Source organism: Bombus bifarius, unplaced genomic scaffold (assembly GCF_011952205.1).
Source record: "Bombus bifarius isolate JDL3187 unplaced genomic scaffold, Bbif_JDL3187 scf7180000007990, whole genome shotgun sequence".
In the NCBI taxonomy this organism is placed as follows: Eukaryota; Metazoa; Arthropoda; class Insecta; order Hymenoptera; family Apidae; genus Bombus; species Bombus bifarius.
This window is the reverse complement of record NW_022884371.1, coordinates 337,622-351,639: the sequence shown is the minus strand read 5'-3', so window position 1 is coordinate 351,639 and position 14,018 is coordinate 337,622. Positions and strand designations below refer to the sequence as shown.

The window sequence follows — 14,018 nt, the reverse complement described above, 5'->3', positions numbered from 1 at the left end:
GAGTCGTTGGACGAATTGCCGATTGAGTTATCGGGAAGTTACCCGAATGGAGTAGCATGTTGATACTAGTCCTTCCATGGACCGTGGATTCGTTATCGAACCTGAATTCGTTGTCACCTCACCTGTCTCGACCATCCTATTACCATTACTCGTAGCCTCTGGTAGTGTCCACATTATAAATAACGGCTGATAAATGTCGGCTACATTCGCGACGGTAAAGTAAGTAAAGGTTCATCAAACGCCCCAAAATGCCAACCTGACTCCGACATATATATACATACATGTTTTCTTATATTTCCCGGTACAATTTATTATTGATTGGTGATAAAATGGTTTGTCAGTTTATCATTTGTATCATATTAGTTCATAAGTTTCTGAGAGAGGGCCTCTCTTAGTATTCTGCCGCCATTTTCTTCATCAGTTCTGCGTTTTACATTCCAGAGATTGTATCAAGGCAAAATGTCGTCCGCAAGTGGTGATGAAAGTGAGATCACTTTAAATGAACCCGGTAAGATGATATTTCTGAAAGAAACTGTATCCAACATGACATAATATTGTTATTCATTTATATTTTTATACATTTACATAAAACGAAACAAAAATATTAATACACCCGGCAGCTGAGCAAAGACTTGCGAACCGCCATTAAACGAATGGCGTCTCGCACACGCATCTAACGTAAATATTTCATTCAAATTTTGCATTTTTTTAAATATTTTTATTTTTTTTAGTACGACGTACGAGATCTAGCCGTGCACGTAAAACTACTGTGGTAGCGAAAAAATCTCCTGTAAAGAAACTTCTAGCAAGAGCTACACGTTCTCCGAAAAAAGTGCAAGAGATCGAAGAAGTGGAGGTGCGTAAATTCCATAATACTGCAGATAGTTCTAGCAATCATCAATGTATGTAATCGACATTTTATTCAATAGAGGTAACTAATTGCAATTTTTCAGGAGGAGGTGCCTGTATTACAAGAAGAAGTTGTAATGGAAAGCATTCCAGAGAATGGAGTGCAAAGATTTGGTGACATTATCATTGAACAGCATAATGAAGAAGATTCTTCTATGTTACATTTGGAATTGGAAGATTCTAGTGATACTACTATTCATGAAATTAATATGAATCAGAGTGTACAAATAGAAGTTCAAGAAAATGTACCTGATTTAGAAACATCTACATCTCAAATTGTAAATAATACATAATATTTTGTTCTTTTAAGTCATATATACCAGAATTTTACCTCGGAGGAATTATGTTTTATTTTTACTTTAGGATCATTCTAATACAGTATCAGATTGTATGATCATAGAAGAAAGTAGTATGGATAAAGTTGATATATTGAATGAACGCGAACAAATGGATATGGAAGGACAAGATATTAGTAATGATGAAACAAATCAACGTGTATTAATAGATTTCCAAGAAGTTATGAATGATGATGGGGAAACAATAACACAAGTAACAGAAATCTTAGAAACAGAGGAAATTGAATCTGAAACTGTTATAAATGAAGGTACTGGAATTGAAGTTATGGAGGTAGATAGTCAACAAGAAACATCAGAAAGTATAGAAAATATTACGGAAAAAACTGTGCCTGATTATGATATGACAGGAATGGTGGAGATGACAGAAACAACAGAGGGTGATATGGAATGTTTACCTGAGAATGCTATTAAGAAAACAGAACCCGATACAGAAGCTGTATCTGAAGACGAATTGCCTACTGAAGCTGCAACAAAGGTATTTTATTATCAAAACGATAAAGAGTAAATATACATTCTTTTGTATCTATTTGTATATATACATATGTGTATCTGCAGTATATAATATTTTATCATTAACATATAGGAACCTGAAACAGAAGCAGTATCTGATGAAGAATTGCCAGCAGCAGCTCCTGCAGATTTAGGAGAAACTGAATCAGTTTCTGAAGATGAATTGCCATTAGACAGTGAAAAGAAGAAGAAAAGTGGAACAAAGGCAATGAGTAAAACCCTGGAAAAGAAGAATAAAATAGAAGGAACAAGTAAGCGCAAAGAAGAAAATGTTTACTTAACAAACTTTTTTATTTTGTACTTAAATCTTTTTACCTTGTGCGACGTTCACTTTTACAGATAAACGTAAGTTAAATGCAGAAGGAGAGTATGATCCTAGTTCACCAACATCTGAAAATAATGACGAAACACCAGCAAAAAAAGTTGCGCTTTCAACGGAAGCAGATCCAGGGGACAATAAACAAGAAACTAAACCAGCATCACCAAAGAAAAAGACCTTACCGGAATTAGAAAAATACTGGAAAGCTGTTAATGAAGATCCATCAGATTTCACGGGATGGACATATCTTCTTCAGTATGTCGATCAAGAGGTAATTCGAAAAGCAAAAAATATATATATTGTCAAAATTATATCAAAATCATCCGTAATACTTGTTTATCATACAGAATGATGCTGAAGCTGCACGTGAGGCTTATGCGAAATTTTTGGAGCGTTATCCATATTGCTACGGTTACTGGAGAAAGTTTGCAGATTACGAGAAGAAGAAAGGCAACCCCGAAAATGTCCAAAGGGTGAGTCAATTCGTTTACCATATCTATTAGGTCTATTTCTCATTATGATATCATTTAATTAACGCAATCTAATGAAAATAGCTCGAGTTAGGAAGACGCGTGGGCAGTGTGCACGCACGTAAATATGGTTTTCCCTTCCAACAGCCTAGCACGTCTTGCGGCACCTATACGACTCTCTCCGTTTACCAAATAGCTAGTTACTTAATTATTCTGCGATATCTACAATATTATTGCGTATATTAATGTTTTACTTATACCGTTATATCAATATTCTACATATGATACGTAAGTCAAGCGAAGGCTAGTTGTTTCAATTTGCGATATTATCGTGCAAGAAATTGTGTGTAATATTTACTGTAAGCATTTGTACACATAGCTTACTACAGAAAGTATTGTAACTTAAGCATAAGATGCGGTACCTTACTTAATGTAAGTAAGATTGGGTTGGGTGTTAAATCAAAGTCAGAAACAAAGACTTAGGACGTGAACATGCCAGAGAGGGAGCAAGAAAAAGTGGCGGAAGACACAGAGGCACCCAGATCGGAACACTCCTTGACTTTAAGGTGAATGCACAATGCTCTGCAATCTCTGTGTTAATTAAATCTCTTTATTTACAGTACGCGTATGATATGTGAGTATACGTTGCTAAAAAACTGTAATGCTTATCGAAAGCTAAAAAAAAACAAAAAACAAAAAAGAAATAGGTATAAGTCTACCCACCACCAGCCCAATCATTTGTAAATCGTTCTAAGTGTGATTGCAAACCATTACTACAGGTATTCGACCAAGGTTTGAAAGCCATTTCGCTCAGTGTCGACCTTTGGCTTCATTACATCAATCACTGCAAAACCGTCTATGAAAAAGATGAAGAAAAACTACGAGAACAATACGAAAGAGCTATTGAGGCATGTGGTCTTGAATTCAGGTACAAATTGGTTTCTATTTTATATATATGCTTACCTACTTGGATACTTATAATATTCTTTTTTGTTAAGATCTGATCGTCTTTGGGAAAGCTATATAAAGTGGGAATTGGAGGGCAAACGTCTAAGCAGAGTAACAGCATTATATGATCGCCTATTATGTACTCCAACACTTGGTTATATTTCTCATTTCGATGCATTTCAAGAGTTCGTCTCTTCAAACTTACCCAATCGTATTTTAAATGTTGACGATTTTCTTGCATTGCGTGCTGAAGTGAAAGCTCTTTTGAAGTCGGATGACAGTACTTCTACTTCAGCAGCAGATGATGCACCACCTGGAGAAGAACCGCCGCCACATGAACTTCCACCAACTGATGAGGAGACCCGTGCTATTAGAGAAAAAATCATTAGTAGTAGACGTAAAATGCACAAAGCTAATATTAATGCAGTTGCTGCAAGATGGTCATATGAGGAAGGTGTAAGTATGCATATTATATAATTTAGTGTAGCATTTATTACTTAATATTTAATCTCCATTCATAGATTAAGAGGCCATATTTCCACGTTAAACCTTTAGAACGATGTCAATTAAAAAATTGGAAAGAATATTTAGACTTTGAAATTGAACAAAAAGATCAGAATCGGATAATCATCTTATTTGAAAGATGTTTAATAGCGTGTGCTTTATATGATGAGTTCTGGATGAGAGTAAGTTTTATTTATTTTTCTCTAATTGAAAAAATCTCTACATTGAATGCTTTAAATATTTTTTAATTTCTTCATAGTTCGTTCGTTATCTGGAATCTTTGAAAGGTGATAATGTGGAAAAAATTAGAGATGTATATACGAGAGCTTGTATGGTGCATCACCCGAAGAAACCAAATTTACATCTACAATGGGCAACATTTGAAGAGGGTCAGGGCAATTTTGAGAAGGCAGCAAATATATTGGAAAATATTGATAATGTAATACCAAATATGTTACAAGTGGCATATCGAAGAATAAATTTGGAGCGTAGAAGAGGAGATTTAGATAAAGCTTGTACATTGTATGAAAATTATATTAGCAATAGTAAGAATAGAACCATTGCGAATAATATTGTAGTAAAATATGCACGATTTTTGTGTAAAGTAAAGAGTGATGTGGATAAAGCAATTAAAGTATTATTGAAGGTATGTTCATGTGAATTTCTGAAATACGTTTTACAAATTTGTTTTTTCTCATATGACTACATTTTATGCATTATGTAAATTATACATTTTTAGGCAACAGAAAAAGATAAAGATAATCCAAGGCTTTATTTACAATTGATTGATTTGGGAATGCAAAGGACTCCTGTTGATACTCAAGAAATTGTAGGATATATGGATATGTTTATAGAACGAGAACACGCGGATCTTGAACAAAGAGTACTTTTTGCACAACGTAAAGTAGAATTTCTCGAAGATTTTAGTCCAGATATTCGACAAGTGTTAAAAGCGCATGAGCAATTTCAAAAATGTATTAAACAAGCAAAGGAACGGAAAAAGACAAAGAATGACGACACAAAAACGTAAGTATTATTTTTATAAAAAAGGTGCTTAAACTGTCCTCAATTAAATGTATTAAATAATTTTAATTTTATGTTCTGCAGAGATACTTCTCCTCCAAAGAAAGTTAAAACTGGAGATCAATCTAATGTACCACCTCCGCCTTCTGTAAGTTCGCAATCATCATACCAATACAGCAGCGGCCCAAGTGGGCCATATCAGTCACAACAACAATTTCAAAGTGGTCAATACGGTGGTCAAGGCGGATATCAACAGGGTTATCAACAGTATCCACCTCCTTCCGATCCGAACTATGCCAATTATCAGAATTGGCAATATGGACAAGGAGGGCCACAGGCATACGGACCGTACAATCAATGGGGATCTTACAATTACTATTAGAGGATAATACAAAATTTGTCTTGTATCAGCTTTCATTGCGTTGTTGTATCTACTGTACATTTTATAATTATTTTTTCATCTGAGGATGAGATAAAAAAAGAAAATTGTTTCAAGTTCCAATGACACATCAGTAACCTGACACGAATAATAGTAATAAATGTCGTACTGATGCTTCTTTCAACAATTCTTTGCATGAAACTCTTTCTTAATACATTTTAAATAATAGCACAGAAAATTGTACGCGAAAGTGCAGGAAATACTAAAGAATTTTCAACTGATGTTGAATATATTATTACAAACATAACATGATACAGGTAGTTGATAAAGATTGCCATACAGTATGAACACAAAGTACATTATGTGAGATATTTCCCAACTACACTATCTGCATTGAATTTGTATAATGCAATATTATGTTTAATTTTATTCCGTGACATTATATTATTTTTTCAACAGAAAAGCAGCAATTCATAAACGTTACCTATATATTGTAATAAGTATTTTTTTCGCGTACTTAGTTTATAATATCATAGATTTTTTTGCTGATGTGCGTTGAACGTATCGCTTAATAAAATTAAGATATACATGTAAATGGAAAGATAGATATTTGAATATTTTACAAATGCTACGTAAGCGCACTTTATGAGATATTCACGGAATAAATATTGTTAACATTTGTCAGTACATTTTGATAAATAATAAATTAAAGAACAGACTATGTTTCTACAACATATTTAGTTATAGAAATTATGGTTGGAATCCTATTTTCATGTTTGCATATGTTATAATTTCGTATTTGTAACTAGAATCCGAATTTTGTCGTGAATCGGCATAGATGTCATATATATTAACCCTTTGCGGACGGGACGGTTCGAATTTAACCGTACCGTGGGACCGAGCTGCTGCCGCGATAGTCATTTAAAATTGCCAGCGCACATTTCTGCTTAGACGTGCTTTTCGTTCATAAATGTTAAATTCTAGACATATGTACATGCACAGATTCTCCACAGGATAAATAAAATAACACACATATGAATCTTTTGGTTCTATCAGTTGTTTTCGCCAAACGCATATATGAGTTCCTCGGCCAAATTGATGGCTTACGCATAATGCATACATGCGGCAGTAGTCCGCAAGGGGTTAACACGTTCAGTGTGAAATCGATACATGTATTGAGGAAGAGGAATCTCTTCAGTGACGATGTCAATGTATCGATATCACTTTTTTTTATTATGTATATTTTTCAACAGTCTGACTTGTATTCTAGCCATTTTTTAAGAAAAACCAAATGAAAAAATTGTTTCCAATCTTTTTCAATATAAAATATAGAGAACGCAGAAATCCTTTCGCATTGAATGTGTTAAAGACATCTTTTTCCGTATGTGAAATTTTATAATTTCTAATAAATGAAATTGGAAAAGTATATGAATACCTCTGATAATAACAGTGTATTGCTTGCATTAATTTAGAATTTGAACGAAATATATTTATGACTGACAAATAAGAGAAATATAATTTTTAATTATGTTCTGAATTGATGTTTCAATTCATTTGCTACTAAATTAACCATTACGTTTAATAAATTTTCGATATTCGAAGGTTGCCGTTATGAAGATTACTTATGCAAATTATTAAATTATAAGGAAATGTCGGATATTAAGATAAAAATATGAATATTTATAACAAATATGTTTTTTATTATGAAAACATTATTACGATTCCAAACAATTATAATTGCGAAATGCAGTTTTACTTACGAAACAAAATGCCTATGATAATCAATAAAACATGTTATAAGAAACTTTTTAAAATACAAGCAATTAACATTCATATTGCATTAGTAAAAAAAATATAATTTTTTTCAAAGAAGTTGAATATTATTATTAAAGGCATTAATTTCTTAAATATATTCGTTATGCAACTACAGCGCTTGTAGCCATTGTGTTAACCCCACAGGTACCATCTCCTCTATAAACTCTGTAATAACCACGCTCGCCCCATCGTGGGCCCCAACTATTCTTTATTATCCAATATGGTAATTCTTTATGGAAAAGAGGATATTCTGGAAAAAGATCTTATATAAAAATGTGTAAAAATTAATATATTTAAAAGATATATAAAAATGTACGTACTGCTAATGCCATATCCCACAATTAAAACGCCATGATCTAAATTTTTAGGATTGCATAAGAAGTTAAGTGGGTGTGAAACTCCTCCAAAATAAAACTGCATGGCATTGGCGTTAATTCCAACAGAAATTGGGCCGTTTTTAACTAGCCATTGTGCCATTCTCTTTTCATCTGATGTAATATTTACAGCACTGACAACTTGTACCTTAGCCTTATTTTGAAGGAAGTGGCATTTTTCATCTTTAGCATCATAAGGATAATCTGATTCTAATTCAAGACCTCCTAATCTTTCTATAGCTTTATAAGCATTTTCCATATCTCCTCCATTGCATCCTTCATCTAAAGAATCACAATCTACTAATTCCTGTTCGGATAAAGATAACAATTGATTATGTTTAATTGCGTATTGTCCTTCCACGTTTCCAGTTACAGAAAACGCCCAGCATGATCCACATTGGCCTTGATCTTTCACAGGTGTAACTACACTGTGATCGCGCCAGTCGAATTTAAGTGGTAAAGAAACATCTGGTATTTCAGCTTCAGGAAGAGGTATTTCGTTTTCGTGTTTTAGTTCGGGACGAAGACCTAAATAACGAGCTTTAAATTCTTTAGGCGTGAGATCTGCAAACATTGTAACACCATATTCAGCTGTTCCTCGTTCGAACGTCTGTAGTTCTTCAATAATTTTTAAATTTTGTTTAAATATTTTAAAACGATCTAGTTTCTCATCGGCTGAATTGTATGTTTTTCCAAATTTCTTGATAAAAGCTTCGAATAATGTCTCATCTTTTATTTCTTCAGCTAGCTTTAACATTTTTTGATTATATCGACTACCTCGTAAAGATCGCTTTCGGCGTTTATTTGAATCACAATTGATAGTAATATCTGGAGATCCTTTATCTAACCATACCTGAGACCATATAGTAAACAAACATTCTTTAATTTCAGTTCCTTCTTTCAATTGACAACCATCTTTTTTACCTTTTGGACAGTTGCTTGTACCCAATTTGACCCTTATTTTATATAACAATCCAGATACTACTTGTTTTGAGGCGTCAACAATTTCTACTATTATAGGTTCATTTGAACCTTCAGAATTTTCTGAAAATTTCCTAAGACCTTTATCTGCAAGTTCTTTAATGGTAGAATCATTAACATTTTCATTAATAGGTGCGCCTGGAAGACCTGACCTTTTCTTTCTATACATTGTGTGTGATTTATTAATCATAGAGTCTACCTTTTTTGGATAAATGATTTCTTCTTTAACTTCTTCTCTGTTTATTTCTGGATCTAATTGAGTTTGTCTTGTAGGCAAATCAAAATCTTTCAAAAATTCACCAAATTCTTTTACCTTATCTTCAAACCCTTGAGGTTTAACATCATCATCACTTCTGTTTATGGAAATTTTTAGAATAGGATGTTCTGTCACTTCTGATTGTTCTGATTCTTCTGATTTTTTAGTTGTGATATAAGTATAATTATCCAGAACATCTTTTAAATTTTCTAGAACTTCCCATTTTTCATCATTTGTTTCTGCATTGTTGGGTGTTGGTGTTACAAGTGATTCGCTGTTTAATGTTGAATAAGAATTAACATTCTCTTTAATCTCTTCATTAGCAACCATAGTGCAGTTATTCTTTACTATTTTACGGCTAGATTGCTGCCAAGGTTGTTCTTTGAATGTTACCAAGCATACCTTGACAGGAAGATTTGACTGTATAGAGCATTCTAATTGCTCTATTGCATTTTTCAAGCAGTCAGATTCTCCTATACGTAATAAAATTTGATATTGTATAATATTAGATGAAGGTGGAACAACACGAGTTACTTTGACAATATCAATTACTTTATGCTTGAAATCATTTTGTATCAATTCATCCATTGATTTTATTACTTGTTCTCCAAAAGCAACAAATCCAGGCAAATTTGGATTTAACTCATATGGACATCCTGGACAATAATTAGGACTAGAAGCTCTCATTGCTATGAATGGTCTCTCATTATGATCTCCATTCTTTTGAATTTCATGATCTAGCTCAACACTTTGATTGTTAATAATTTGCTTGTCTAAATTTTCAATAACATGATCCTGATCCTGATTATTTTCTTGTAATTGCAATGGATCATCCTGTACTGACTGAGGATACAAATACATACATTGTATAGATTCTCTTAAAACATTTATATGTCCAAGTTCGTGTTGTTTCACTTCCACAGTACATGCTTCTCGAGGACAAGGTTCTAATGCTTCTTTGCAAGTAGGAGTTAAGTCAAATGTCAGTCTGTATATTACATATGGAGATTCTTCCTGAAGGTTAAAAAAGTAAACAATATTTTAAATCTAAGCTAGTACAGACAAATAATTAAAAAATTTCGATTATTATGTAATCAATACTTGATTTTTAGAAAGTTTATAGAAAACATACCAATTTTTGCGCGCTAATCAGGTTACCGCCCTTATATGTATGGTGCGTTGGAGAATCCTGATTCAATGAATTCAAGGCACTTTGAATTAAAGGCTCCGGGACATTTTGTACTGGTTTGTTAGTGGGACCAGAAGATACAAGGATTGAATTAAAGACAAATAGAAATAAAATGCGCGTTACACGCAGCAGTAAGCCTGCCATCTTACTGCATACACTGCACGATGTTGACCTCCAACTGACGCAATTGACTCTTTGGTTGAGGTTTTAAATTCCTTTATATTACTGAATTAAGAATGATAATCAATTCTTAAAACTTCCGATCGCTAAATGAAAACTTTGATTTTGATCGTTCTACTTTTTATATAAATATTTATGTGACGTAAGCGAAAATAACAGATTTCGAAAAGAACGATAAATAAAGTAACTTGTACAATATAAATAGAAATGACAGATTAGAAAGTATGTACTGGCTGGTACTCGTAATCGTTTACGCTAAAAAACATGGATTTTTCTCTTCGACTGTGAACTTATTATATATATCTTTTCCGAAGCATTTTTATTGCACCAAAGATAAGATAAACCTTATAATTTAATATGCAACTAACTGATATTCTATTAATTCTTGTAATTAACATTATAATGTAATATTAACAATAATTTCATGTGATTGTAAAATTAAAATATTTTGTTGTTTTGTATTTCTAACTGAAAATATTTAGTAATTTAATATATAAAGTATATAGATTCGAATTTCAAAATTGGAACATTCATGATAACGTGTATATAACAATAAATATGTGGATAATGAGAAGAAACTAAAAAGTGTTCATAGCTTTGAATAATTTTGAATAAAATTTAACAATTTATAATTATATTTGAAAGTTTAGAATCTGGATATATAATTCAGTATGAAATATTCATGATGCAGTATCAGTTAGACTCAGTTTTATGTAGTGCAGGGTGAATAATGCAAAGTATTACAAATATTTTGTAATGTCTGTATAAAATATTGAGAAAATAAGGCCAATAGTTGCTTATGTTTGTTAATTTGACACGATATTTTTTCATGTTTAAATAAAAGTTACGTGACACACACACTCTATCATACAATTTTAGATATGATATGCACTAAATAAAACATCTTGGAAATATTTCTCCATATTATTTGAAAATTGGTTATATATATATTTCTATGTTCAAGTTTTCGCGCCATTTTAAAAACTGATGTTAACCATTTTCAAGTTCCGGTTGTCAAAAAAGCAGCAGCTGTTTCACTGTATCGATGTGATCACCAGTGATTGCAGCAGTATTCTCGAAAAGACAAGACATTAACCGAATTACAGGATAGTTCATTCGTGGCATATGATAAGTCCTTGATTATCATTGGTGAGCAAATATACTACTTATTTCAATACACTTTAGACGAAAGTTATATAGGTAGAAACTAACAAAGTACTACATTGCAGTGAAGTTATATCGATTTTCTACTTTACTCTAGCTATCGTTTAACTCACGTTAAAATACGTAACTTGTGTTACTAGCTTTATTGAATTTGGAATTTTATAACGACTTTTGGTTTTCTTACTCCAAAAATTTTTTCTTTCTACTTTGATATCTTATTTTGTAATACAGTAATACATATGCATTCAATTGTAGCACATAGTTACATATTTGGATCTCCACTCATATCTTTTGCATTTTTGCACAACATTATTTCTGTCAATTAATTACTCACTTATTTTTCAATTTTTTCAGACAACATTATATTAGATAAAATAGATAAAATGAAAAACATAGTTGCAGATATACATCTTTGCCTTAAAAAAAAGATCATTTAACAATTTGCATTTTTTAAGATATTGACCAATGTTTAACCTCAATTATAATGGATAATTTTGATGATGATGAGGTGATGATACATTCCTACTATAGAATTACTAAAAACTTATTGAGAGATATTTGAAAATTATTATAATAATGAAATGAAAGTAGATTAATACATATTATAAATAGAATTTCAACTTATTTCGATGAATTAACTTTTTTTCATTAGCACATTTGCTTGTAGTATATACATATATATATATACATTTTTATATATTGTTTTCATAACATTATGTGTTTCTATATTTCTTTCATCAATCCATATACTGAATTATGTATAAGACACATGATTCATTATATATATTTTCGATATACATTGTAACTCGAAAGTTGTTTCCTTAATACTATCGCGATATCATATTTGAAAGTCGGCATAATGAATCAGTGGTTCTCAAACCATATGAGTATCGTATTTACATCGCAATCATCATGTAATTGATTTGAATTAACATTCGTTAAGAGCTATAATTAGTCATTAGAAGAAACAAATAGTATATTATGTAAAATCTGTTATGAAAAAGTATATATTTCAATATAAAATAAGTATTCCCGCGCCTGGAGTTTGCAGCTTTATAATCCGGTTTTCCTATTGGTGGTTTTCTTTGTCGACGACATTTTACCCCCACTACAAGGCAAGCGCTGTTCTGAAACTCTGCGACTGCTCGTTGCTCAGTAGCTGATTGTGAGTACTAATCTTTCAGTCGGAGAGAACGTAGCTTCGTGAATTTTTCTCAGGATTCTACCGGTTTTTTTACACTTTTATAGAAAAAAGTGTCAGTGATCATCAGGAAATTTTGTATTCCCGATTCTTCTTCAAACAAGCCAATTATAGAGTTCACTACCGGCGGAAACACCCATCGAAGACAACTTTATTGACGAGTACGGTTAGTAATAATAGCTAGACCGGTGATACTGTATATTTTTTTCCTTTGTATCTTACGTTACCACGCATTGATACGGTAGGGCATTCTGTCATTTCAATTAACCTTAATGATTATTATCTTGTATTTTTTTCACAAATTTATATTATTCGTATGGCATTCGAATTCTATAAGTAATGTATTTGACCTAGAAATTTTCTTTTCGTGACACACCAACGTAGAGAGACGACAGTCATCAATGGAAATGATGACTTTAAACCACTGCTCACCACGATTCATATTTATCATATAGATGAAAGTATTTCAAATAGCTTTGAATTCCTTGTGCAGGGAGAAAATCGGAAACCAGGCAGACGTCATTAAAGATTTACTTAATATTACAGGTTAATTAAATTTTATCGTGGATTTATTGCTTTCAAGAAACAAGATAGGTTTAACATTTAAAGCGTGCGTTGCAGAGGAGGTTTCCGTGCTTGTGTTGCATTTCATCCTTCGAGGAATGCACCTCATGACGTAAAAGCGAATTTGTTCAAGAGAAAATTTAACATACATTTCATTGTAATATTTATATTTATTTCGAGAAAGAGGGATAACGTCGCATTAACATTATAGTCTCTAACCGGCTATTTTATTTATTGATTTCTTAATGTCATACGTATGCGCGGTCTACTTAATGCGTACGTAAAACTTTATAAATTAATATTTTTTATTCTTTGATTTGACTGTAGAAATTCGAATTCATCGAAAAACGACAAGCATTTTCGACCAAGTAAGCTCTTGACACTTTTTCTACCGGCATTAACAGCTGAGCGTCATTGATGAAAAACATCTGAGTTTGTGTGTGTATGATAAGAGGGCGCTGGCGCGCGCACGTACACAGATACTTACACGTCATTTCGTGCGCGTGTGTGCGAGAAGAACGAGGGAGTATGTATGACGTCAGAATACTTGTATTTTATATTTATTCTTTGACGTAAGATGGGACTATGTAATTATAATGATGCATATTTGAGTAATCAGATGCAGAAATGCACTGAAATATCTATTTCCTTATCTACCTAATCGCCATCGCGATTACTTTTTATTCAGAACCTCTTGATTTTTCATTAAAGTTTCATAATGTGAATAACGCTCCGTATATTGGAATTTATATATTAATATTACCTGTAATGGTAGGTAAAAATTAAAACATCCATCCGAGTAGCTCGAACTTTAACATTCAAGCTTCAAGTGCATTTATATCGAGCCACTGTATTTTGTATATCTACGTAAAAATT

The 14,018-nt window shown here is 32.2% G+C and overlaps 3 protein-coding genes across 11 annotated transcripts in view; 2 read left to right on the top strand and 1 right to left on the bottom strand.

Annotated features, from left to right (window-relative positions):
- The first annotated feature begins 353 nt into the window (after positions 1 to 353).
- On the top strand, positions 354 to 6,457 carry LOC117205383 (pre-mRNA-processing factor 39). The gene is made up of 13 exons (XM_033443732.1): positions 354 to 508; positions 732 to 856; positions 954 to 1,187; positions 1,273 to 1,740; positions 1,849 to 2,026; positions 2,115 to 2,365; positions 2,442 to 2,567; positions 3,344 to 3,492; positions 3,563 to 3,968; positions 4,034 to 4,198; positions 4,276 to 4,662; positions 4,756 to 5,042; positions 5,124 to 6,457. Exons 1-13 carry the CDS (start codon positions 460 to 462, stop codon positions 5,419 to 5,421), a joined length of 3,123 nt encoding a protein of 1,040 aa, XP_033299623.1. The 5' UTR covers positions 354 to 459; the 3' UTR covers positions 5,422 to 6,457.
- Positions 6,458 to 7,095: 638 nt separating this feature from the next.
- Positions 7,096 to 10,326, bottom strand: LOC117205384 (putative cysteine proteinase CG12163). The gene is made up of 3 exons (XM_033443733.1): positions 9,977 to 10,326; positions 7,554 to 9,858; positions 7,096 to 7,483 (listed from the first exon to the last, which is right to left on the bottom strand). The coding sequence occupies exons 1-3, from the start codon at positions 10,175 to 10,177 to the stop codon at positions 7,335 to 7,337; spliced, it is 2,655 nt and encodes an 884-aa protein (XP_033299624.1). The 5' UTR covers positions 10,178 to 10,326; the 3' UTR covers positions 7,096 to 7,334.
- An 879-nt stretch (positions 10,327 to 11,205) lies between these two features.
- LOC117205453 (synaptosomal-associated protein 25) overlaps positions 11,206 to 14,018 on the top strand; it is a 28,738-nt gene continuing 25,925 nt past the window's right edge. For 4 of the 9 annotated variants that reach the window (XM_033443849.1, XM_033443848.1, XM_033443843.1 and 1 more), the window contains exon 1: positions 12,534 to 12,744. The gene's annotated coding sequence lies outside the window, so the exon portion shown is untranslated. Of the gene's footprint in view, positions 11,363 to 12,530; positions 12,745 to 14,018 lie in introns of those variants that run through there. The other 5 variants (XM_033443851.1, XM_033443845.1, XM_033443847.1 and 2 more) reach the window with 4 other exon arrangements.

What these genes read in the sequence shown, in the direction of transcription:
- LOC117205383 (XM_033443732.1), top strand. Translation starts at nt 460, where the DNA reads ATGTCGTCCGCAAGTGGTGATGAAAGTGAGATCACTTTAAATGAACCC. An exon ending in GATCACTTTAAATGAACCCG is followed by an intron (nt 509 to 731) that starts GTAAGATGATAT and finishes TATTTTTTTTAG; the next exon opens with TACGACGTACGAGATCTAGC. An exon ending in GCATGTGGTCTTGAATTCAG is followed by an intron (nt 3,493 to 3,562) that starts GTACAAATTGGT and finishes TTTTTTGTTAAG; the next exon opens with ATCTGATCGTCTTTGGGAAA.
- LOC117205384 (XM_033443733.1), bottom strand. Translation starts at nt 10,177, where the DNA reads ATGGCAGGCTTACTGCTGCGTGTAACGCGCATTTTATTTCTATTTGTC. An exon ending in TGATTAGCGCGCAAAAATTG is followed by an intron (nt 9,859 to 9,976) that starts GTATGTTTTCTA and finishes TTTAACCTTCAG; the next exon opens with GAAGAATCTCCATATGTAAT. An exon ending in TGTGGGATATGGCATTAGCA is followed by an intron (nt 7,484 to 7,553) that starts GTACGTACATTT and finishes ATCTTTTTCCAG; the next exon opens with AATATCCTCTTTTCCATAAA.